At 45.5% G+C, this 23,292-nt stretch overlaps 1 protein-coding gene across 1 annotated transcript in view; it reads right to left on the reverse strand.

Moving 5' to 3' along the window:
• The window catches only part of esyt2a (extended synaptotagmin-like protein 2a), a 44,478-nt gene extending 22,560 nt beyond the window's left edge, over positions 1-21,918 (reverse strand). The window contains 8 exon segments of the mRNA XM_080476363.1: positions 5,147-5,236; positions 8,403-8,475; positions 8,624-8,700; positions 9,157-9,291; positions 11,222-11,263; positions 20,415-20,473; positions 20,476-20,796; positions 21,806-21,918. Of these exon segments, the coding sequence (XP_080332489.1) occupies positions 5,147-5,236; positions 8,403-8,475; positions 8,624-8,700; positions 9,157-9,291; positions 11,222-11,263; positions 20,415-20,473; positions 20,476-20,776 (777 nt within the window). The 5' untranslated portion in view covers positions 20,777-20,796; positions 21,806-21,918.
• Between the last annotated feature and the right edge of the window lie 1,374 nt (positions 21,919-23,292).

Here is a 23,292-nt window from a genome sequence, read left to right on the forward strand (position 1 = left end):
CCTCCAGACCTCCAGACCTCCAGACCTCCAGGAATGACGTGATGCTTGTGTTAACATGAAGCAGAGAACCGGCTGAAGGTTGTGAGGAACTTGTGGAATTCATGACCTGGAGAAGTGAAGCTGTTTTCACTGGAAGCCGGCCTGAAGCTCCATCTGATCCGGAGGGAGCAACTGTGGTCATGATACAAGAACCACAACAAACACCTGAAGCAGGGGGACTGGAACCGCCGGCTCTGGAGCCAAATGGAGCTTTTTGTAAAAGCACCCTGTCAGGGGAGTTTGTGAAAACACCCAGAATGCAACAGCCGGAGGAGAAGTTCTCTGGACAATTCACTGGATTCAGCTGCAGGACGTTTCCTTTAAAGTGGTTCACGTATCTTTACTTGTCCATCTCTGGTTTTATGGAGACTTCTGGTCTGAAACAGGATCTGATGGTCGAGGTTCCACCGTCTGAGGGCGTGGTTGTGTTTTTATACACTGATGGAAGATTTAAACCCGATTCCACACTGATGCAAGTCACCACAGGGACACATGGTCGAGTTAAGACTCTGTGTGTGTGTGTGTGTGTGTGTGTGTGTGTGTGTGTGTGTGTGTGTGTGTGTGTGTGTGTGTGTGTGTGTGTGTGTGTGTGTGTGTGTGTGTGTGTGTGTGTGTGTGTGTGTGTGTGTGTCAGAGATTACCAGCGGCTGCGAAGCTGAAAAAGGTTGTGAAAGAGGCTTAAAATGTCAAACGGTTGCAGCGTCATTACAGACGAAGCAGAAGGGAAAAAAGCGACGCTGCTTGTGAAAAAACACGAGGATGACGTGGAAATGTTCACAGCCAGACGGAGCTGCAGCGCGTTTTCTTCAATAGAGTTCAAACTGTACCAACAAACTAACAACCAACCTTCCCTGAGAGACTGAACCAGCAGATGTTCATCGTCCTGTGGCTCCACGGAGCTCACTGAGGAGTAATGGAGGGATTTCATAGAGTAACACAGAGTCCTGTTTTCTGTGTCTCAGTCTGAGACTGAAGACGACCTGAGAGGACGTCCAGCGGGCTCTCTGAAGAGACAGACATGAAGTCGAGGTGTAAAACAAGCGACCTGCTTGTGGTTGATCTCTGCGTGTTGGCAACCTGCTCAACAACTATTTCCTCTGTGAAACTGAAAACGCCGCCGCCGCACGCCTCCGCGCCTCCCATTGAAGCTGCAGTGTGGATTATATCTCAGATTATTAATGTAGGGAATCAAGCTTCTGACTCGTTCAGCTGCAGTCCAAACTATAGAAACATTATTCAAATACAAACTAAAAGAGGATTTAGTAGAAAGAACAAACAAGTGGATGAGAGTCGGATCGGGACAATGTTTGTGTGGAAACATGAACAAAAGACGATTTAATTCAGTGTCAGATGAAGCAGCGATAAAGAGACTCGGCTCTGAAAATGTAAATATATCTGTGGTCCATCCTACATCTTTCCATTCAGGGTGTGAAAGCAGAGCACAGACAGCTGAAACACTGTGGGATTAAATCAGATTACTGGGTCCAGACCCGAACCCATGACCTTTTCGCTGTGAGGCGGAGGGCGATCCACCGCACCACTGAGTGGCCCTGCAGTGATTCTTTTACATGTATAATATATCTCACACGGCACATAGACAGGAGGAGGCAGCTCTTCTGAATCACAGAAATCGACAAAAACAAACCACAGCGCCAACTCCTGGCCCGGCACGTGAACTACATCGTGTCCTGTCGTTTCCATGGAAACGGACATGCTCTTCCTGTGAGGCTGTTCATCTGTGATCCAATACAGTGAGCAGAAGATGGATGAAGAGCTCCAAACATGAAGATGATCAGAGAAGAGATATTGTGTTTGTTCTTTACATGAATGTCAGAGACAAACGTGATCCTGCAGAGTTTCAGCTTCACGTCCCGCCTGCAGAGCGACGCCGGCGTGAGGCAGGAAGTCAGAAAGTGAAGCTGATGCCCGAGAAGAAGGGGCACAAATCAGAAACATCTCAAACGACTGACGGAAACCAAACCACAGAGGCGGAACCGTGCGGGCCACAAACCTTCATTTCTAAACTCCACAGAGAACCAGAGAGCGTCGGCCTGTCGGGGTCCTTCACCGCCTCAACGCTTTGCTCCAGGGCACCTCAGCAGGAGCTCAATGCAGGTCTATTAATCTGCATTAATAATCTGTAGATGAAGTCTGGATGGAGGAGGGAAGGTATTTTAATCCTGCTGTGTTTAACTGGAGGCTTTTAGCCACAACACCTCTGGGAAGCTTTAAATCTTTTAATTACGTCCACAATAAGAACCCGTCAACAGAGCGGTCAACTCTTTAACACCGACAGTGGATTAATCACCACCTACTACATTAAATAAGAAAGTCAGGAAACGTGTGTTTGGTGGATTATTTCCTGGCCATTGAAAAGTCTGTTAAATTACTTTTTAGCCGATTCTACGATGGGAATGAACACGCGTTTGTGGGAAGCACGCTTTGGAAATCAGCAGAATAATCTTTGTAAATGTGGAAGGAACACGATGGAAGTCTGATGAAACGAGACATTTAACAGATTATTCCTTTAGAGACGAGAGAGAAACAATGGAGCCCAGATTAAAATGACTTTTTATGTAGATTATTTAGATACATGAAGGTGGATGAATCCAGAAAGTAATATTAAGAACAGAAAAACTGCATATTTAGCCAGAAAACTGTGATAATTACAATATATAAGGAATACTGTAGTCGTTCGCATGGGTGGAAATACAAATACTCAAATTACTGTAATTAAGGAGAATGTTGGGCAGCTTGACCTTCTATTTTTCATCTTATCTTTACATATATTCATTCATATTTTCTAACATTCTATTTTCCATTTGTGCAAAACTTACATTTCTTTTATCAAATAATGTATCTGGGTCTTCATTAATACTGCAAAAATATTTCTTTCATGTACTAAGTCACAGTAAAAATACTTCCTGTTTGTTAACCACGGTATAGATACTTCATATACTTCATTGTTTATGTGAAAAATATGTTTTAAATTATATTTTCAACTAATTAAATGAACAAAATGCAGCGACTGAGATCTCAAGTAAAAAGTAGAAACGACCTCGAGTACTTTTTAAAAGAAAAACTTAAACTCCTAACTGAGCAATTTAATAACAGTAAATATATTCAGAAATAATATCCGCCTCGGAGTGTTTATAATTATCAGCAATGTATTCATAAATATATGAATAAATACTTTAAATCAGTGTCATCTTGAGATTCTTTCATACCAACGTCTCTTGTAATGAAGTGACAGTTTGAAGTTTAGACCAAATAAAAGCATGTTGAGGATTTTACATCCAGCTGAAGCTTCTCTGAAACATAGAAAACATCAAACTGAACGAGGGACGTGATTCTCAGCATCTTTCCTCTGAACTCCACCCAGATGATGGAGAAACAAACGACAGACGAGTGAAGGAAAAGAGGAAAACGCCGCCGACCCGCCGACCCGGCGTCACCGAGAAGAAACAGAAAACTCTCCGGTCTGATTCCTCGTTTACATTTCAACTCAGAGCTTCACCTCTTTTCATGACTTCCTGCTTTAGTTTGAAAAAACACTTTTCCTCTGGGCGCTGCGATATCTGAAGCTCAGGAAGGAAGCTGGTGATCAGGGAGGAGGAGGAGGAGGAGGAGGAGGAGGAGGAGGAAGAAGAGTAGCAGGAGGAGGAGGAGGAGGAGGAGGAGGAGGAGGAGGAGGAGGAAGAAGAGTAGCAGGAGGAGGAGGAGGAAGAGGAGGAGGAAGAGGATGACGGGGAGGGGGAGGAGGAGGAGGAGGAGGAGGAAGAGTACCAGGAGGAGGAGGAGGAAGAGGAGGAGGAGGAAGAGGAGGAGGATGACGGGGAGGGGGAGGAGGAGGAGGAGGAAGAGGAGGAAGAAGAGGAGGAGGAGGAGGAGGATGACAGGGAGGAAGAAGAGGAGGAGGAGTAGCAGGAGGAAGAAGATGAGGAGGAGTAGCAGGAGGAAGAAGATGAGGAGGAGGAGGAGGAGGATGACGGGGAGAAAGAGGAGGAGGAGGAAGAAGAGTAGGAGGAGGAGGAAGAGTAGCAGGAGGAGGAGGAAGAGTAGCAGGAGGAGGAGGAGGAGGAGGAGGAGTAGCAGGAGGAGGAGGAGGAGGAGCACAGTGATCAGATATGGAAACCGCTGCAGCAGCTATACGAGTGTTCAGTTCCAGCAGGACACGTCCAAGCAAATCATTAATCCGATGAACAAATCCTCACAAAGTCACTTCCTCATTACTGCGGCGCTTCACAGGAAGACGGTTTACGGTGAGTTTGGACGCCGGAGGACGTCCCTGCTGGACGGAGGACGTCCCTGCTGGACGGAGGACGTCTCTTCACACAGCAACCTGCAGCGAGGAACCGCCTGCTTTTTACATCACAGTCAAACCTGCTTCCACTAACATCCGAGTTAAAACCTAATCTGACGCACCACCGGGACTTTAGAGTTCTCTACAAAATAAAGTTCCAAATCAACCAAACCAAAACATCTGAGGGTGAGAAGCAACAGAAATCCTCCTGCAATCAACAAAGAGCAGAAAGCAGGAGAAGGATTTCCGTTGCTCATCACCTCTAAGACAAATAGCCAAGATTTCATTCTGCAAACATAAAGTACACAACTGGAAACTACTTTAGGCAGTAAAGTACAATCCAGAGACATTTAGGGATGAGAAACCATAAATCTCTCCAGCCTCTAATCACTGTATGCTGATGATATCTTGATGTACATCAGAGGTCTATACCAGCCTTGGATCAGAATATTTAGTTCTTGGAGGGTAGTTAGGAAGACGTACTACAATAAATACAACTACAAATACCACAAAATTAATTTACACATTTCTTTTGGAAAATAAAGACGAGATGAGAAAAAACAGTCAAGTTGATCAGTTTTCCCTCGACCGTATTAATATTTTTTAGCAAACATATCGATATTCCCCACAAAGAGTAAAACTACCGTCCAATCATCTGAAGCTCTCCAGGTCACTGAATCCAGCAGATTATATCTGAGCTTCAACCGTCACAATAGCAATAATCCTGAAACCCTCCGTCTCGTCCGGCTTCAGTGGAGAACCTGGGAGGATTCAGGAGGTGAAGGAAAGGTGGGAGAGACTCACCGGTTTCTTCAGGAAGAAGACGGACAGGGCTCCGATCAGAGGCATGTCCCCGAGCAGCGGCTCCATCACCACCCGCATCACGCCGTGAAGCTGCAGACAACAACACAACCTCGTCAGCGCCACCTTCAGGGTGGATTCATTCTCTCCATAATCATCTCAGACCTTTCTGCTCACATCGTGTCCATTGTTATTACAGTGACTGTCAAAATAAAAGTCCAGCAGAACAAGGACTGCGGGTCACGACCTCATGGAGGAAACTTTGTTCTGATTGGCTCTACTGAGCATGTGCAGAAGTAATAGTTACTACGGCAGTGATGCACATGCACGATAGCAGTGTTTCAGAAAAGTGTTGTTCTCCTCCGTTTCCATGGAGACAGAGTTGGAGTGTTTTCCAAAAGTTCCACCGTCGGAGCCGTTCTCCAAAACGTTGTGTTTTCAGAAGCTCTGAGCACCATTATCGTGTAATCAGACGCCCACAACGTTACCAAGGTTTTGCATTTGAAACTGTGACCATGTGAACGTTCCTCATTCCAGAACCTCAACATGAGAACCCAGACCAGAGAAAAAATCTGGTATTAAAATCTTTATCATGTTAAACTTCTCCTATCCTCCTGTTCACCTCCTCCTCCTCCTCCTGTTCTCCTCCTCCTGTTCACCTCCTCCTCCTGTCCTCCTCCTCCTCCTCCTGTTCTCCTCCTCCTCCTCCTGTTCACCTCCTCCTCCTGTTCTCCTCCTCCTCCTGTCCTCCTGTTCACCTCCTCCTCCTCCTGTCCTCCTGTTCACCACCTCCTCCTCCTCCTGTCCTCCTGTTCACCTCCTCCTCCTTTTCTCCTCCTCCTCCTCCTCCTCCTCCTCCTGTTCTCCTCCTCCTCCTCCCCCTCCTGTTCTCCTCCTCCTCCTCCTCCTCCTCCTGTTCTCCTCCTCCTCCTCCTCCTGTTCTCCTCCTCCTCCTGTTCTGGTCGGTCCAGAAACCTTCAGTATTCTAAGTTTCTAGCTCCTCCTTGATTTTCCTCATTTGAATATTGGATCATAGGAGCTGCATTCAGAATCTGCTGTGTCTGTGTGAGCTGGACTGGCTCCGCCCACACATGCCCATCTTGGGAAGAGGAGGAAGTACTTCCTCTCGTGGTGCCATGTGCCAGAGCAGAGCTGCCTAATTGTGGGAGGAGTCAAAGGGAGGGCCTACCTTGATTGGGATTGGCTGAACCCCCGATGACACTATATAGGGTTTGATCTCTGATTGGCTGCTTGGAGCAACACACTTTTTAAAACCTGAAACAAGCCAGGGACAGAGAGGACAGACTGTCTTCACTTCTGGGACGTCAGTCCAGGTATGGGGACGAGTAGTACTGCTGGAGAACCTTCAGGAAGTGGATTTATCAGAATAAGAGCCTTTAACTAAATGAGACAGATGAAAACACTCTCATGCTTCTTTTTGTGCAAAATACTGAACAAATACATTGAAGAAGTTTGAGCATCACCGATGTGGAGTTGTTCTCCCTGACGTCTGGTTGACTTTCTAAAGCTGAGAGGTATAAAGCTGGTAGAAGTACCAACGGGACTCCTTGTTGTTTTCCCACGTTTCCCCTCCAGTGTGCCGGACGCCGTTTCCTCTGAAGCTGCAGTGACTCAAACCTCAGAAATGCTAACTGCCCTTCAGCAGCACCAAATTTGGTGGCGACTCACTCCGAGTAATCAAATCCCAACATTTTGCTCATCCGAGCGTCTGCGGTGGAAAGATTGAAGATAGCCTTTTGTTTACTGCCGGCTGACCTCCTGAGGACGCCGCCGCTTCAGTGTGGGACAAGATGGAATTCATCCTGACAAACTCACCAAGTTCAGGCTTCTGCTCAGAACCGATTCACCCGACAGAAACACTGGACTTCCTAGAAGCAACATGGTGAATCTGAAGCATGTTGGTGGAGAACTGAAGCTTTCAAAAGATGGTGAATCGGCTTTTAGCCAAAGTGGTGGTTCAGGAACAGAGAGAAGAAGAAGTGTTAATCTGAAATGATTTAATAATCTTATTAAAAAAGACCCATGTTCCACTGGGAACCACGGGAACTGTTTTAGACTGAAATGGTACGAAGTGCTGAGTCCGACAAAAACCTGCTGCAGTGTCAATAAAGACAATGAACCTGGTGAAACTCAGAGTTCTGTTGACGACAACAAGTTGTTGTTGTTGTCGACAACAAACTGTTTCAGTGAATTTCTTTGGGTTAAATTTTAGTTATTAACTTATTACTTAAAATTCAGATTTTAATAGAAACATCTCATTTTAATTTGTTTAGATAAGGTGGGAGAAGCACTTTGCATCTATAAGAACAGAAAATAAACAGCAAATATATAATATTATATATATTATAGGATTTTTGTCTGTAGGGTTTTTATTTAAATTTCTTTATGTACAGCAAATAATTGTCAATATGATTGTATAACAAAATATATTGCAGAAGCTGTATTTTTTGTGAAACGTTGCCAGATGTTGGTGGTTGGACCTCCCCACATGTGTAAGGCCTCGCTGGGGAAGAGCCTCGACCTTTGACCTCTGACCTGCTCCCAGTGGAGGTCGATCACCTCGCGTTGCAACACGGCACTCAGAGTCCGATGGAGCCTCCAATGAGGAGTGAGGTGAGAACACGAGCCTGTCTTTACAGCGTTTGGACTGGGGTCTGCAGCGCCGCAGGAAAGGTCAATATTGACGGCGTTCGTCCCGGTAAGTCTTCCCCTCGCTCTGATCTCTGCACAGCAAACATGGCGCCATGCCGAGCCCCCAGCTGGGAGGAGGACGCCGCCGTTATCGGCTCTGTGTCAACACATTGTGTAAAACTGTCTCCGCAGGGGTCGGGGGGGGGGTCGGGGGGGGGGGGGGGGTCGGGGGGGGGGGGGGGGAGTTAAACAGTCCCAACAGGAACACTTGAAGAACTTTTCACTCTTTATGACAAAATAAAATCAAACTAAGAGAAAATAAACGTTCAGCCATTCTTCACCGCTTGTTTAGTTTTAATTACGAGTGAATTCCCTGCATGAGGCGTTCAAGGACACTTCAGAGTGTGGGTCATATGCATTTCAACAAAGCTCAGTCAACTGTAGACAATTAAACTTCTAAAACTAAAGCTGCCGTGCAAATATCTGAAAACTGCAATAGAGCTGTTATATTTATATATATATATATATTTTTTTTTTTTTTCTTTTATCTTGAGGCAAAAACCCTGTGATTTGAGTTTGTGGTTTTCCGTCCACCCCGGGTACTTACCTGTATACTTTTGATTCCAGCTCTGCAGTAGTACTTCTTGATGTCCACGTCGATCTCCGTGTTCCCCACAAAACTACACGGAGGGACCACAAAGGGGGAAATTACAACTCAACACATCAAATTAAAGATTTGCATTATTCTTCTCAGTCTGACTCTGACTTGGGTTAGGGTTAGGGTCTGCAGAGCTTCAACTGGAGACGGGACGAAGGTGAGCGTCTCACCTGATCTGCAGGTCCATGATGACCTGCCTCTTGTCAATGTTCTCTGTGTAAACTTTCACCCCGTTTACTCTTAAAGGCTGCAGGAGGTGGAAAGAAACAGACGCAGAGTTTAGAAACCTTGGGAGGACGAGGTATTTGAAGGCAGAGGTGTGATCCTGCTGCAGCATGTTCCTGACGCCTCACTGCTCCAACACAACCTGCTGGAATACGTCAGACTTCTACAAAGTCCAATATCACAGTGCTTATGATCCTTTAGAAAGTCCAAGAGCAGAAAAGAACAAAAAACTCCTCTGGATCCTACAAATAGAGCAGGAGAGCTTTGGAAGCAGATGAAAATAGAAAAACCCACCAACACCTCCACTCTGAGGGTGAGTAACGCACACTCATCACTTCCTGTATTTCAGCTCAATTCACCAACTTTTCTCAGTTAAAAACATGGTTGGTTCTTTTCTCGACGCTTCAGCAGCTTCAGATTGAGCGGCTGAGGTCTGAGGGTCGGTCTGATCCACGCCGCCGGCGGCTCGGCGTCTCACCTTGTCGCCCATGTCGATCTTGGTGAAGCAGAAGGAGCTCAGATGAGGGTTGGCGCTCTTCACCGCCGGCTCGATGGTGTCTCTGAACAGCTTGTCCACGAACTGGCAGATGAACGGCCACATCTGTCTCACCGTCTGCAGGAGGACCAGAGGCTTTAGACCGGTCAGAACTCACACCGGGTCACACTACCTGGTACTTCTAGTTTGACAGTCACCAAAATAACAATCCAACTTGGTGGTCTGTCCACTAGAATGTCCGTGTTCTGACAGTGTTCATGTGTAGAGCTCATTGTTCTCTGCTGTGTGTGTGTGTGTGTGTGTGTGTGTGTGTGTGTGTGTGTGTGTGTGTGTTCTGTCAGTAATAAAACTAACAACAGCGCCAACTAGTGGCTCAATGTGAAAACGACATCGTTTTCAAAATGAATTAAAGACCAAAACAAACAAAAAGCAGCGACTTTCCTCTCCTGGGATCAGAGATCAGATGATCTGATAGATTCATCATTGATATGATCATGATCATGATGATTCTCCCAACTGAGACTTTGAAGCTTCGGCCGCTTCAGACCAGATGACGCGGTTGATAATGTCTATAAACAGATTACTGCAAATGAACGCAGATAATCCTCTGAAATAATCTAATCTGAAGAAATGACTGCGGCTCATTTAAGCTCACGTGTTCTGCAGGTTTCCTGAGAAATGCTGATAAACTGAAGTCCACTGACCGCAGAGAACGTCTCAGATGTGATGAAAATAAATCTAAATGAATAAATGAATGAGTTTTAAATCAATTTCAAAAAATGCGTAGCTGATCTTGTGTGTGAGAGACACTCCTCGAGGTCCGAGGAAGACAATGGTGGAAATGGTGGAGCTGAACGCATCAGAACCTGGTCGTTACTCCTTCAATGTGTTTCTTGATGATTTTTGCACAAAAATTTTCACTTTTGCGAGACAAATTCTGTGTTTTTACAAATGAGACGACCTGTAACTTCAAAACTAAAGAAAGTTTGTTCTTCAAAAAAAACTTGGATTAAATGTTTCTGACAATTTCTTTCTGAAATGTTCAAACGTTCAGTAAGAATTTTAATTTGTAAAATGTATTGTACGTCACTTTGTCCAGAATTCAAAGCAGAAATTTGAAATACAAGAAAAAAAATGGTTTCACGAACCTTAACTCTGAAAATATTCAACGTGTGAAGAGAGTTCGTGGCACTTTGGGAAAAAAACTCCTCCTTCCACGATTCGAATGATATTTTCACCAAACCAGAACCTGATGCGTCTGAACATCAGGACCACAACAACTTTACATGATTTAGGACCAATTTTATTTTTGGACAAAATCTTTGTGCCAATTCAGTTTCAGAAAAACGTGATTAGAAGTGAAGCAGAAGATTGTGTGGTTGGTTCTTGTGGTTCGGTCCAGATCAGCTCAGCAGTCAAAAGCTTATATAAAAAATATATTTTTGCTTCAAAGGCAGAAAGAAGACGGGATTCACCTGCATGTCCGCTTCCATTGCTAATTCAAGGAAAGATTGAATTTTAAATGAAGAATTCCAGTGTTCCATGTATTTGCATTTCCAGCTGAAAGTTTATGTAACTTCGATTCTGTGTCCCTGATTAGGTTCAGACTGACGCCATTCTTTACTTGTATTCTGATTACAAACGTCCTCTAATGAAATTCAGTAACTTTCAAACCACAGGATTTTGCATGTTTGACTTTATTTTCAAATTCCTGAAAAAATTCTGCGTATGGATCAACGAATAAAAGATTTAAAGTAAAGTTCATCAAAACGTCACATTAATCTGCCTGAAAGCAAAAAAAACCTCCAAACTGTTTATTAGAAGTAGAAACCTGCAGGTTCTGATTCTACTTCTCACTCCACCATCACCCATCAATCCTGCCTCCTCGCTTCCACACCTGAGGAAAGTCGTTTCCACACAAACACATCCTGAATGTTTAAAAAGCTTCCATTAGCATTTTACTGGAAACGTTCCGAAGCGTTTCCTCCAGGAATCGATGCTCGTCTCTCCTCCCGCCCGTCCGACAGAGTGAATAAATCAAACGCACCTTATTCAGCCACTCCACTCGCTCCACGTCGGGATAATGGACCTGGAACAGAAACAACAGCAGAGTCAGACGCCGGAGCTCCGCAGCAACACGCCATGTTTATCTGCTTCGTTCCCACGGCAACCGATCAGATCGAACAAGGCGTCGTTACTGCGTCTTCGTTTCAGAAGAGCTTCACGTTTAAACACGCTGGAAAACGATGTTTTGATGTTGGGCCACTAGCGGGTGCCGTTTACTACGATTTGGTCGATATCTGGAGTAATCCGATTACTAAAGTTTTAGCTTTATACACCGAGCCCGACGCCTCACGACGCTCAATCACACTCTCGTATGACGGCGCAACTAAATGCTGCCCTACAACCACGGCGGAGCCAGAAGTTAAAGAAGACCATACATTGATGAACGTACGCACTCACACATTAATGTAGGAAAATAAACACGGTAGGAATAAATATGTGCATCATGAAAAGCAATACACATACAAAGTATTTAGATAAATACTGCATGAGCAGTTAAAATTCATCAAGCGTTGGACTGTTCAACAAATAACAGGGAACGTGAGCTGGGTTCAGACATGGCCCCGCCCCTCGACCTAGAACCCCGCCTCCCTCTCCGTGACGTCATTAACAACACCAACATGGCGGACTCCCTCCTCCAGGTGGCGCTGCAGGACCTGCTGATGCTCGTCGCTTTAATAAGGACACATGATTTGTCCAATTCAAGGATTTCTTCATGCTCTTTGTCTTCTTCCATGTTTGTTGAGTTACAGCACCACCTATAGGCCTGGCATGTGTACTCCATCATCTTGAGTAGTTTTCATGTCGTGTGGAAGAAGATGTTTCCGTGTGGACGGGGGAACTTTTGGACGACGGCGAGAAAGAAGTTGGTTTTGGCTCGTGAGGATGACTGGAGTAACCTCAGTCTTTTATACTTGCAGTTTAGGCTCAGGTGGAAGAGGCAGACGTTTCCCAATCCAAAGGTTGTTGGTTTGACGCCAACATTTTTCACAAATATTCACCTGCAGGCAATTCAGTCAGCAGCTACCAAGCAGGAAGGTCCGAGCCAATTTCAGAGAAGTTCCACATTTAAAGAACGATTTCCGTTTCCATGGAAACAGCAGAAACTATGTAGTTGGCATGCCAGGCCACCAGTTGGCGCTGTGTACTCTGGAGTACATTAGTATTGAGGATCATAGCAGTTACAGCTTGTTTTGTAATACATTCACTGAAAACATATTAATCCACAGCTTCTTTCTCATGACTGAACGTGAAAAAACTCCAAATATATAAAAGGAATCAAAGGGTTAAGAAAATACAATCTGTGATCTAATTCAGGAAGGTCCTTTGTACAAAGTTTTAAGAAGTTCAAGCAGTTTTAAAATAAAACTGTTTCTGTGTTTTGGTGTGTCAAGTTGGTGAGACTCACCGCTAAAGTATGTAACAGCTGTTTGAAATCCTGACGCTCCTCCCTGACCACACCCCCAACTGAAAGAGTGTGTGTGTGTGTGTGTGTGTGTGTGTGTGTGTGTGTGTGTGTGTGTGTGTGTGTGTGTGTGTGTGTGTGTGTGTGTGTGTGTGTGTGTCACGGCTCGGTGGGTGGAGATGGTTATGAATTCCTGCATTCATGTAAACTGAAAAACATCCCAAACATCGGCCAACGCCCCCAGAAGAAGAAGGTTTGTGTTTCACTGCAGGAAGGAAGTGACGCGTCGCCGTGGAGCTGAAAACCAGGAAACATCGACTCTTCACTTCTAACGCGAAGAGAAAAACGGTTACCTCGTCGTCCTGATGGTATATTTAGACTTGGGGGGGGGGGGGGGGGGGGGGGGGGCAGAGGGAGGGAGGGAGAGAAAATAAGAGAGAGAGAGTGAGAGCCAGAGAGAGAGAGAGAGAGAGAGAGAGCGAGAGAGAACAAGAGAGAGAGAGAGACAGAGAGCGAGAGAGAGAGAGAGAAGGAGAGGGAGAGAGAGACAGAGAGAGCAGGACAGAGAGCGAGAGAGCGAGACAGAGAGAGAGAGAGAGAGCGAGAGCGAGAGTGAGAGAGAGAGAGAGAGGGATCAGGTAGGTCGATAGAGGAAAGTTGCTGGCCAGTTGATAAAGTCTTTTAATAAGTTGACCAATAAGTCGGTCGGTTGGTAAACAGAGGAGGAACTATAAATTACTGTGTTATTATTCACATCAGACTCAAAGATTTTATCACCAGATACTATAAAAAGGATTTTTATTTTTTTTTTGGTGTTACGGAGCAAAACAAAGGTAAACGGAGTCGTAGAGGGCGAGGATCAGGAGGTCGTTACCTCAGTAACTCGTTCACATTAACACCAAGTCAAATCTGACTGAGCTTCACTTCACTTAGAAAAGCAACGATGGAAAATCCCAACAGTGAGAATTACACAAAACATATGAAACTAGAGCTACACTCGGTAGAGCGCAGACCTTCACCAACACCACGTTGGTTTGTGGAAATGAGTTAGCATCGCTAGCATGATAGCGGTTAGCTCATATCGATGCTAACTAGCCTGTCAGGTAGCTACATCACTGTGAAACACTGAGCAGGGAGCGTCTCCATGGCAACAGACGCTGATCTCCTCCATACATCACCTTTGTATGGGACAGTTTTTCACAGTTTTTTGGGGATTTATTTGGAAACGGTTAATAGTTAATGTCCTAAAATCTAATGGATTGGTCCGTGGATGATGATAAATCATCGCTGAAGATTTCATGCCATCCATACAAACAAATAAATACACACAGACAAAGACATAACTTTCTCGGCCAAGGTAATAATCTTCTTTGATTCACAGTATCTCTGACGGCTACAGTTCAAACAAATAAACACTAGTTATGCTGCATGCAGTGGAAATATGCCGCAAAATATCTAAAAGTGAAACACCATTTAAAGAAGGAAGTGTGATCTGTGACAAGCCCAGTTTCCGTCCAGTACGACTCGAGGAGTGGAAGTGGTTTCCATACATTCAAATGGAAACAAATCCTGATCATCTCCTTCCAGCTTCAGACAAACAACAAGCAGCCGTCGATGTTTTCTCCAGCTGTGTTTGATCGACCGGCGGGTTTCAGACGGATCCAGTGTCTGAGATCTGAACTCCTCCAACACCATGAAGATTCCGGACAAATGTCTTCCTCTCGTCTCACGTCCAGAATGTTGTGGGTTTGAGTCCAGACCGGGCCGCTCTGTGTGGAGTTTACATGTTCTCCTCCAACAACACAGATTCATGTATTCACAGTTAATGGGTGATGATGATGATGATGATGATGATGATGATGATGATGATTACCTGCAGGGGTGAATGTGAGCGCTGGCCTGGCTTATTACTGTCAGACCATTTTGTCCTGCTGTTTGGAGACCTCATGCTGGGTTCGGCTCAGCTGCGCCACGTTTAAAGACAGGAAGTCAAAGAGAGAGCGCAGGCCGCTCTGTCGCTCCACATTGTTCCCACTCTCTGCTCAGAGCTCCGCTCCGCCTGCTCCAGACGGAATCTCCACCCAGGAACAGTCAGACGATCCACTGATGGAGGGAGGAGGAGGAGGAGGAGGAGGAGTGGCGGCGGTTTCTCCAGAGGCTGGACGAGGACACGGCGCCATGGAGCAGAACTCCAGCTCGCCTCAACGTTTCCAAAACCAGCAGGCCTCATGATCACGTCGACAGCGAGGAAACGGTTTGTGACTCAAACTCTCCTGCTTCATCAAACAATCTTCAAAGAACAACAGGGAATTCACAAACTTCATTTAGGCCCCGCCCACAACAGCCAAAATCCTCTTGTCTCGCCGGTGTTCATAAAGAGTTTCCCGTCCACACGGCACCATAAAAAAAGACTCAAAACGATGCAGTACATATGTCAAGCCTCCAGGGGGCGCTGTAACGTTGCCACAGAAATACAACAAAGACAAAAACATGCTGGTGGAGAGGATCCAACATCTGGTCTTATTAAAGCGACGAGCATCAGCAGCTCCACCTGCAGCAGGTCGTCCGCCATGTTGTTGTTGGTAAGTGACGTCACAGAGAAGGGGGCGGGGTTATAGGTCAGGAGGCGGGGCGTGGACGTCGTTCTCAGCTAATATGTCCATCCACATGTCAAAACCAAGGAGGCGATTTCACTTTTCGGTAAATCTAGAACTCATTTTGTTTCCAGGCTCCTAAAACGCTGCGTCGTGTTGAAGATCGGACAAAAACGATGGTGACATGAAACGACGTCGTCGTGGTGACGAGACCTTAGAGATACCACTCCGTTTTATAGATATTAAAAGTATTTTCAAGCCAAAACACAACTTTTGTTGCATTTTACACGCCAGTAGTAATCAGAACCAAAACTTCTTGTGAACGGCTCCCAAAATGGAACTTTTTGAAAATGGAACTTTTCTGAAACTGCTACTGGGCGTGTGCACTGCGGCAGCAGGAAGGAGTTCTTCTCCACATGCAGAAGAACTACTGAATTCTGAACCAAGTATTGATTTCAGGTGAACCCTGAAAACCCGGGTGTGCGGTCCGATACCTGGACGGATATCGTCAAGAGATCAGCCAAATAACCGGATCAGCTCAGCCGGCAGCGTACAAGTCTGATCCAAGAACTCCATTCCAGTACTCCGCTGCGGCACTGCTTGGCATGACAACAACATTCTGTTCAGTACAACCAGTCCGTTCTGTGGCTACGGGCCAGGTACAGCAATGTCAGCCGTGTGGGAATATTTCAGGTTGAAACACGATGAAGACGGAGCGGCGGTCGTGTGCCGGTCTCTCGTCTGAAAACAGAACACGAAAACCTACGAGGGGAACCTGTCCTGCAAAGAAATGACAACCTGCAGACAAGTTGTGTTTTCCTCGGTTTCCATGGAGACGGAGCCTTTTTCAACAAATACCACCTCGTTTTCAAAAGTGGGGATTTGTTTGGGAAACAAGCTCCCAAAACCCAACGAAGTATTTGGTTTATACTTCAAAATGTTGTCGTGTAAACTCCAAAATAAATGAAGATTTCTTTTAACCTAACTCGAGGAGCACAGAAGTTTGTCTCGTAGCATTCAGACTGAGTTTGAACTTTTTTCCGTGTTGGATGGATTTAATGGCGTTTCATGTTGATCACACGAGGAGTGTCGAGGCTGCAGACAGCGTCTCACTCTGCTCGTCACGACGTCGCCGGTTTCTCCTTTCATCTGGATTAGAAAAGGCGATCGGGCACTTGGAGGCGGACACGCCGGCTTCCAGATGAAGAGCGAGGATGACGAGCTGCTCTCAGACCTGTTCTTCATGGAAACGTTGTGCAACACTGAACATCCAAAGACGAAACCATGTCGAAGTAATGAAAGACATTTCACTTGGTTCTGATCTTTTAGTACGATCTGACTTTGGCCAACGAAGCGGAAAACATGCAGATCAAATCCATGGAAAAGCTTCAAACTGCTTCCACTTGTTGAACAGGAATGAAGAAGCAGAGACGTCTGACATGTGACTCCACATCAGGAGGTTTTCCTTTGTCTCATTTCATTTAAAAAAAAATGTCCATATGTGTAAACTGGAAAACACCTCACGCTCTAATTTCAATAAACGTCATGTGACGTGAGTAAAGACCATTTTCTTCTTCTTTGGTGTGACGTTAAACTTTAAAGGCTCATATTATGATAAATCCACTTCCTAAGGTCCCTTCCTAAAGTGAAGACAGTCTGTCCTCTCTGTCCCTGGCTTGTTTCAGGTTTTAAAAAGTGTGTTGCTCCAAGCAGCCAATCAGAGATCAAACCCTATATAGTGTCATCGGGGGTTTAGCCAATCCCAATCAAGGTAGGCCCTCCCTTTGACTCCTCCCACAATTAGGCAGCTCTGCTCTGGCACATGGCACCACCAGAGAAAGTACTGCATCCTCTTCCCAAGATGGGCATGTGTGGGCGGAGCCAGTCCAGCTCACACAGACACAGCAGATTCTGAATGTAGCTCCTATGATCCAATATTCAAATGGAGGAAAATCAAGGAGGAGCTAGAAACTTAGAATACTGAAGGTTTTGTGTTGAACAGCTGGAGAACAGGAGAAGTTAAAGATGAGATCCTCATCTCTTCTCTGAAACGTCTCCGGAGAGATAAAAGCGCTCGGCTGGCTCTCAGGTATTCTCTGCCTCCGCCGGCAGACCTCATTCCAGAAATACTTCCAGAGAGAAAGAGGAGAGTGGAGACGAGCTGCTCTCCTCTCAGGGTCTTTATACACGACAATGGCGCTCAGAGCCGGTGAAACTTTTTGAAAACTCTCTCGACTCCGTTGTCAGGTAAATGGCCCGGAAGCGACATGGAAACGCTTGGTCCCGTTTAGTTCTGTTCATCTTCTGGTTTGGTCGGGTCGGTCAGACGATCTCAACAAGATAAACATGCTGATTGTTAATGTCTGATATTTAATCCAGGTTTACTAATCCGGTTGGAACCAAATGTGTTTATTCTTCTGGCAAATTGACAAGACCTGAACATTTGTGTTGGAGTTCTGCTCTCAACACGTGGAAATGCTTCAAACAGTCTGATCCAGGAGACGTGTTCACATTTTTCCATGATTAGTTCAGGTTGATGCTATTTTTAGATCCTGTTAGATTTGTAGTCTTGACCTTTTTCTGACACTAAACTCGTTTCTGTCCAGTCATATCACACAATTCCAATGTTTTTAATCCAAGTGACGTAAAGAAAAGAGGTTTCATCAAATCAGCTTCGGTTCTCGGGTTGGAGTTCTTGGTTTTGTTGTGATGTGTTTCTCCTCGTTCCATCATTTGGAATCAATGATCCAGCCCCAATAAACCGAATTACAGTCGTTTGTTCAGTTGTCCCAGATCCCTCACTCCACAACATTTCTGGATCCTGAGTGTTAAATCAACCTGCTGATGTCAGATTCATGTTTGAGGAAAAACTCTCATGTTTAGGTTGAAGCTGTGAGACTCTGGGAGTCGGTTTGAACGTGAGCGGCTGAAGACTTTCTCCACGTTCTACACTGATCAGCGTTTGGTTGGTCGTCTGCCAGGTCAACGAAGTAAAGGTGGAACTGATAAAGTATCTTGTCCAGGGACGGGGGGGGGGGGGGGGTTGGACTGCCAGAGTGTCTCACAGGGTCAAAGGTCACTGAGGATCGATCGATTGATCCTGTTCATGGAGGAAACCTTCAATCCACTGGCACTCTACAGTAGGAACTTTTATTCATGGGTGTGTGAGTGTGTGTGTGTGTGTGTGTGTGTGTGTGTGTGTGTGTGTGTGTGTGTGTGTGTGTGTGTGTGTGTGTCCGTTTCCACAGCAACGATTTCATGTGAAAATGTAAAACTTCCGTAGTGTTTTGGATGCAGTGCGTTTCCATGACGACGGTGCTCAGAGCCAGTGAAAACGCAGCTTTTTGATCACGGCCTCCAAAGTGGAACTTCGTTTCTGTGTTACATCAACGTACCGACGGAGGAACCACTCGAGGACTTTAACATTCCAAAAAGGAAAATAAAAATAAATGAAAATCTGAGTTATGATTTGACTAACCCTAACCCTGGTAGGACACCTTGTGAATGAGCTTCGTCTTTTCACGTTGAGTCTCCAGGTTACACTCCCAGCTCCGATCTGCAGTCTTTACCTCCCAGGAGGTCTGACGTCACCCAGAGGAAGCCGGCATGATGAGAGGACCAGTGCAGAAAGAATGGCAGCTATGTTAGAGGCGTGAGGCCAGAGAGGAGGAGGAGCCTCCTCCTCCTCCTCCTCCTCCTCCTCCTCCTCCTCCTCCTCCTCCTCCTCCTCCTCCTCCCTCCTCCTCCTCCTCCTCCTCCTCCTCCTCCTCCTCCTCCAGCCCAGAAAGTGAAACGTTAAAGGTTCGATGTCTCGTTGGGCCTCGGGACTCGTCAGAGGACATAATGAGTAATTGACTGAAGACTGAAATGATTCAATCCCGGAGCGAGAACCAAAGAGTGTGACGGTTCCAGAGGCTGCTTGTGGGATCCGAGGTTAAAAAGCAGCAGCAGGAGTTTGTTTTGCCTCGAGGACGATCTGCTCACTTTTAGTGACGTCTCACGATACAATCTGAGGGAATCCCCAGAGCGTGATGGAGACGATTCAAACTTCCTTTAAAAGACGAACCTGAGTGACGACCCAGGAAGATTTCAAACGACGACGACTTCAAAGTGAAAGTGCAAAACCTTGTTTTTGTTTCGGGTGTCGGTTTCCACGACGACGGTGCTCAGAGCCACTGAAAAACGCAGCTTTTCGGAAAAGCGCCGACTTCGCAGTCTTGTAGACGGGCGAAAACACTTTGTGGACACTTGAAAACACTTTGAGCTTCATCACGACGAGACGGCGGACAAGCGGCTCCTGGTCACCATAGTAACTAGTTCTTCTGCACATGCTCAGTAGAGACGATCAGAAGGTTTCCTCTGTGGTGTCCTGACTCCCAGTTCTCCTGGACTTGTGATAGAAATTCCAATAAAGACTGGAACACTTCGCCCATTTGATGTGAATATTTGTTCGTCTCTTCTTGGACTGACTCACTGTTTTTGGTTTGTTTACATCATGTTTGTCTGCATTACGAGCTGAGTTTCATAGGTGGAGCAGCTTTAAATGTTTTGGGTGTAAATGTTTTCTTTACTTTGCTTCCAGGCTTGTTGTTGGAATCTGAAGTGAAACGTCGTTTTGCTCCAGCTGATTGTTAGAAGCTGAATTCAGCCGTTTACAGTTTGTACGTTGGAAACATTGACGTGGTGACGGCAATAAGTGTGAGGTTCAACCCGTCTCGTCTGTTTGACTATTTATCTTGCATCATCTACAAATTCATCAGTTCTCTTGCTACCTACAGATAGTTTGAATGGTAATGAGACTCCACTTATCCAGCGCGTTTCCCACCACGTGAACGGTCGCCATAGTTTCACACACACACATTCCCACACCACTGGCTGCCACGCAGGCGCTCAGTCCCTCCATTGTGAGCAGTTTGACAGGTAGACATGGGGAATCGAACCTGCAACCTTCCAATTGAGAGAGAAACTCTCTACCAACGAGCCACAAAGCACCTCTATTATTGCATCGTATAAGAGGGTCTTCAAAACGATCCGACGCTGAAGACTGAGTAGGAAAGGACGAGGGCCTGGTCCTCCAGGTCTGCTGGGAGGGTTCTGTCTCAAACATTTGACCAGGATGTTCCTCGTCTCATCCCAGCAGGAGAACCACCAGCAAAACGGCGGGTTTGTAGACTTACCCAAGGCGGCAGCTCCGTCGTGGGCACGACCTGCCTCACCGCTTTCTCCTCGTGGTCCAGAACGCCAAAGCCCGGTTTATCCTGTAGTCCTGCCCGCCGTAGTTCTTCCTCCAGTAGAAGAGCGCCGCCAGGCCGATCAGAACCCAACTGAAGCTGAACTCAAAGTATCCCAGCACGTAGATGGGGAAGATGATGGCAAAGGTCTTCCCGAATTTAATCCACATCTGCGCGACGTCGGTCAGGGACGACTGCTGCTCATCCTCCAGCTCCTCTGGAGACAGCGGCGGGCTCAGCGAGGAGCTGCCCGGGTTCCTGGGCGCCGGCACCGGCCCGTTCACCTTCTCTCCCACCGAATCCCTCATCCCTCGCACTTTTAGCCCCTCTGGAAAGACATTTTCAGACAGGACAATGTTCAAGGACTTTTGGCCTCGAGGCGACAATATTTCAATCTTTAAAATCCAAATATCAGAAGAAACGATCTCCTCAGTCAAACATTAAGCAAAGTGACGACCGACCCACTGTAGATGATCACTCTGTGTTTTACTGGATTCATTTAGGGTGGATATGAAAAATGATGAGAAATGTCTAATTTTTACCCGTGGTAAAATACTACTACAATGTGTATGTTATACTCTAACAGTTGAACTATTTCTGACATTACAGAACAAAAGTGTAATTTGGGGAAAATAGGTTAAAAATATGCTAAATATGCTGTAAAGATGTCATTAAAAATACAACTAAAATAATAAAGATACAATTTGGAGTGCATCACAAAAAAATGCTAATTCTTGGATTTCCATAGTTTACTCATCCAAACTGGGCTGTCACCGCAATGATGGCTTTATTGGGAAAACGTCATACAAAACTAGCTCGCAAAAACGCCGATTTTATGTCACATGAAGATCGAAAAGAGATCTTAGGTAAAATAACCAAATTGTGGGTTTTGAAGTGATACTATAAAATGCTCCCGAAAATTCGGCATTCATTTAGTTCACTGACGCGCATTTCAAAATAAGTATTTTAACTTTAATTAACGCCTCACCTGAAATCTTCAGCCGCCTTCCCGCAGGCTAACACACGGCAACTGTAAGCGTGAAGCGGTGATAAAAGTACATGTTTACTGAAAAAATATGTTGTTTTTCTTATTTTTACGCAAGCCGCATTAAAGAACATCGACTATTAATATGTGAATCTGCTCCAGTTGTTAGGTCTGGAGTGTATAAGTTGATCGGTAAGAGAGTAACTGTTATTCGGCTGGTTTTTTGAACGGAGTCCGTCATGACGCCACAAAGTGACACGTATCCGGGCCGAACTTCAGCAGCGATGGAAAAACAAAACAAAAAAAAAAACACAACTTCTTCTTCTTCTTCTTTTTCTTGCTCCAAACGTACGTGAAGCAGCAGCAGCTTCTCCCCAGATCAGCTCCAAATCACAGCTCCAGTCCGCCCCGCTGCATGCCGACCCCAGAAACTCTCAGCCCGACCACTCTTCTGCTCATCCTCCGGAGAAGTGCGGCGGGCGGCCCGTCGGAGCTCAGCCGGCAGGAAGCTGTCCATGGCGGGGGAGAGGTCAGCTGCGAGCCGGAGGAGGGAGCTTCAAACCGGGGTCTGCTCCGCGGAGCAGGGGCGACACCTGGCGGCGAGAGGGAGACACACACCTATGGAATTCCAGCTGAGATAGATAGATAGATAGATAGATAGATAGATAGATAGATAGATAGATAGATAGATAGATAGATAGATAGATAGATAGATAGATAGATAGATAGATAGATAGATGGTGCGAACTACGGGGGTGCCGGGGGGGGGGGCTCAGCCCCCCGAGATGAGAGACATGAGTCAATGAGACAATGATATGATTTCTGAAAATTTGGGGGGGCTTTTTACCATGGAGGAGCTTTTCGTTTTACCATGGAGGAGCTCTTTTTACCATGGAGGAGCTTTTTTTTTACCATGGAGGAACTCTTTTTTACCATGGAGGAGCTCTTTTTTACCATGGAGGAGCTCTTTTTTACCATGGAGGAGCTTTTTTTTTTACCATGGAGGAGCTCTTTTTTACCATGGAGGAGCTCTTTTTTACCATGGAGGAGCTTTTTTTTTACCATGGAGGAACTCTTTTTTTACCATGGAGGAGCTCTTTTTTACCATGGAGGAGCTTTTTTTTTTACCATGGAGGAGCTCTTTTGACCATGGAGGAGCTTTTTTTTTACCATGGAGGAGCTCTTTTTGACCATGGAGGAGCTTTTTTTTTACCATGGAGGAACTCTTTTTTACCATGGAGGAGCTCTTTTTTACCATGGAGGAGCTTTTTTTTTACCATGGAGGAGCTCTTTTTTACCATGGAGGAGCTTTTTTTCACCATGGAGGAGCTCTTTTGAGCTTGTCCTGTGCTTGTCCTGTGATTCTTTGTATTGTCATGATCATGTGTAAAATTAAGGTTTTTTTAATGTGTGATTCTCACATGAGGGTGACTCATTGTTAGTTCACTTTAATAAAGAACCGGCCTGCATGCATTTCCTCATACGTGACAGATAGATAGATAGATAGATAGATAGACAGATAGATAGATAGATAGATAGATAGATAGATAGATAGATAGATAGATAGATAGATAGATGGATGGATGGATGGATGGATGGATGGATGGATGGATGGATGGATGGATGGACAGACAGACAGACAGACAGACAGACAGACAGACAGACAGACAGATAGATAGATAGATAGATAGATAGATAGATAGATAGATAGATAGATAGATAGATAGATAGATAGATAGATAGATAGATAGATAGATGAAATACATATATTTAAAAAAGATCTCTATCCAAGTACACACACCTATCTGGAAATCCATACTTAAATCCAAACACACGTAA

This window comes from Lipophrys pholis (genome assembly GCF_963383615.2).
Source record: "Lipophrys pholis genome assembly, chromosome: 1".
Lineage (NCBI taxonomy): Eukaryota > Metazoa > Chordata > Actinopteri > Blenniiformes > Blenniidae > Lipophrys > Lipophrys pholis.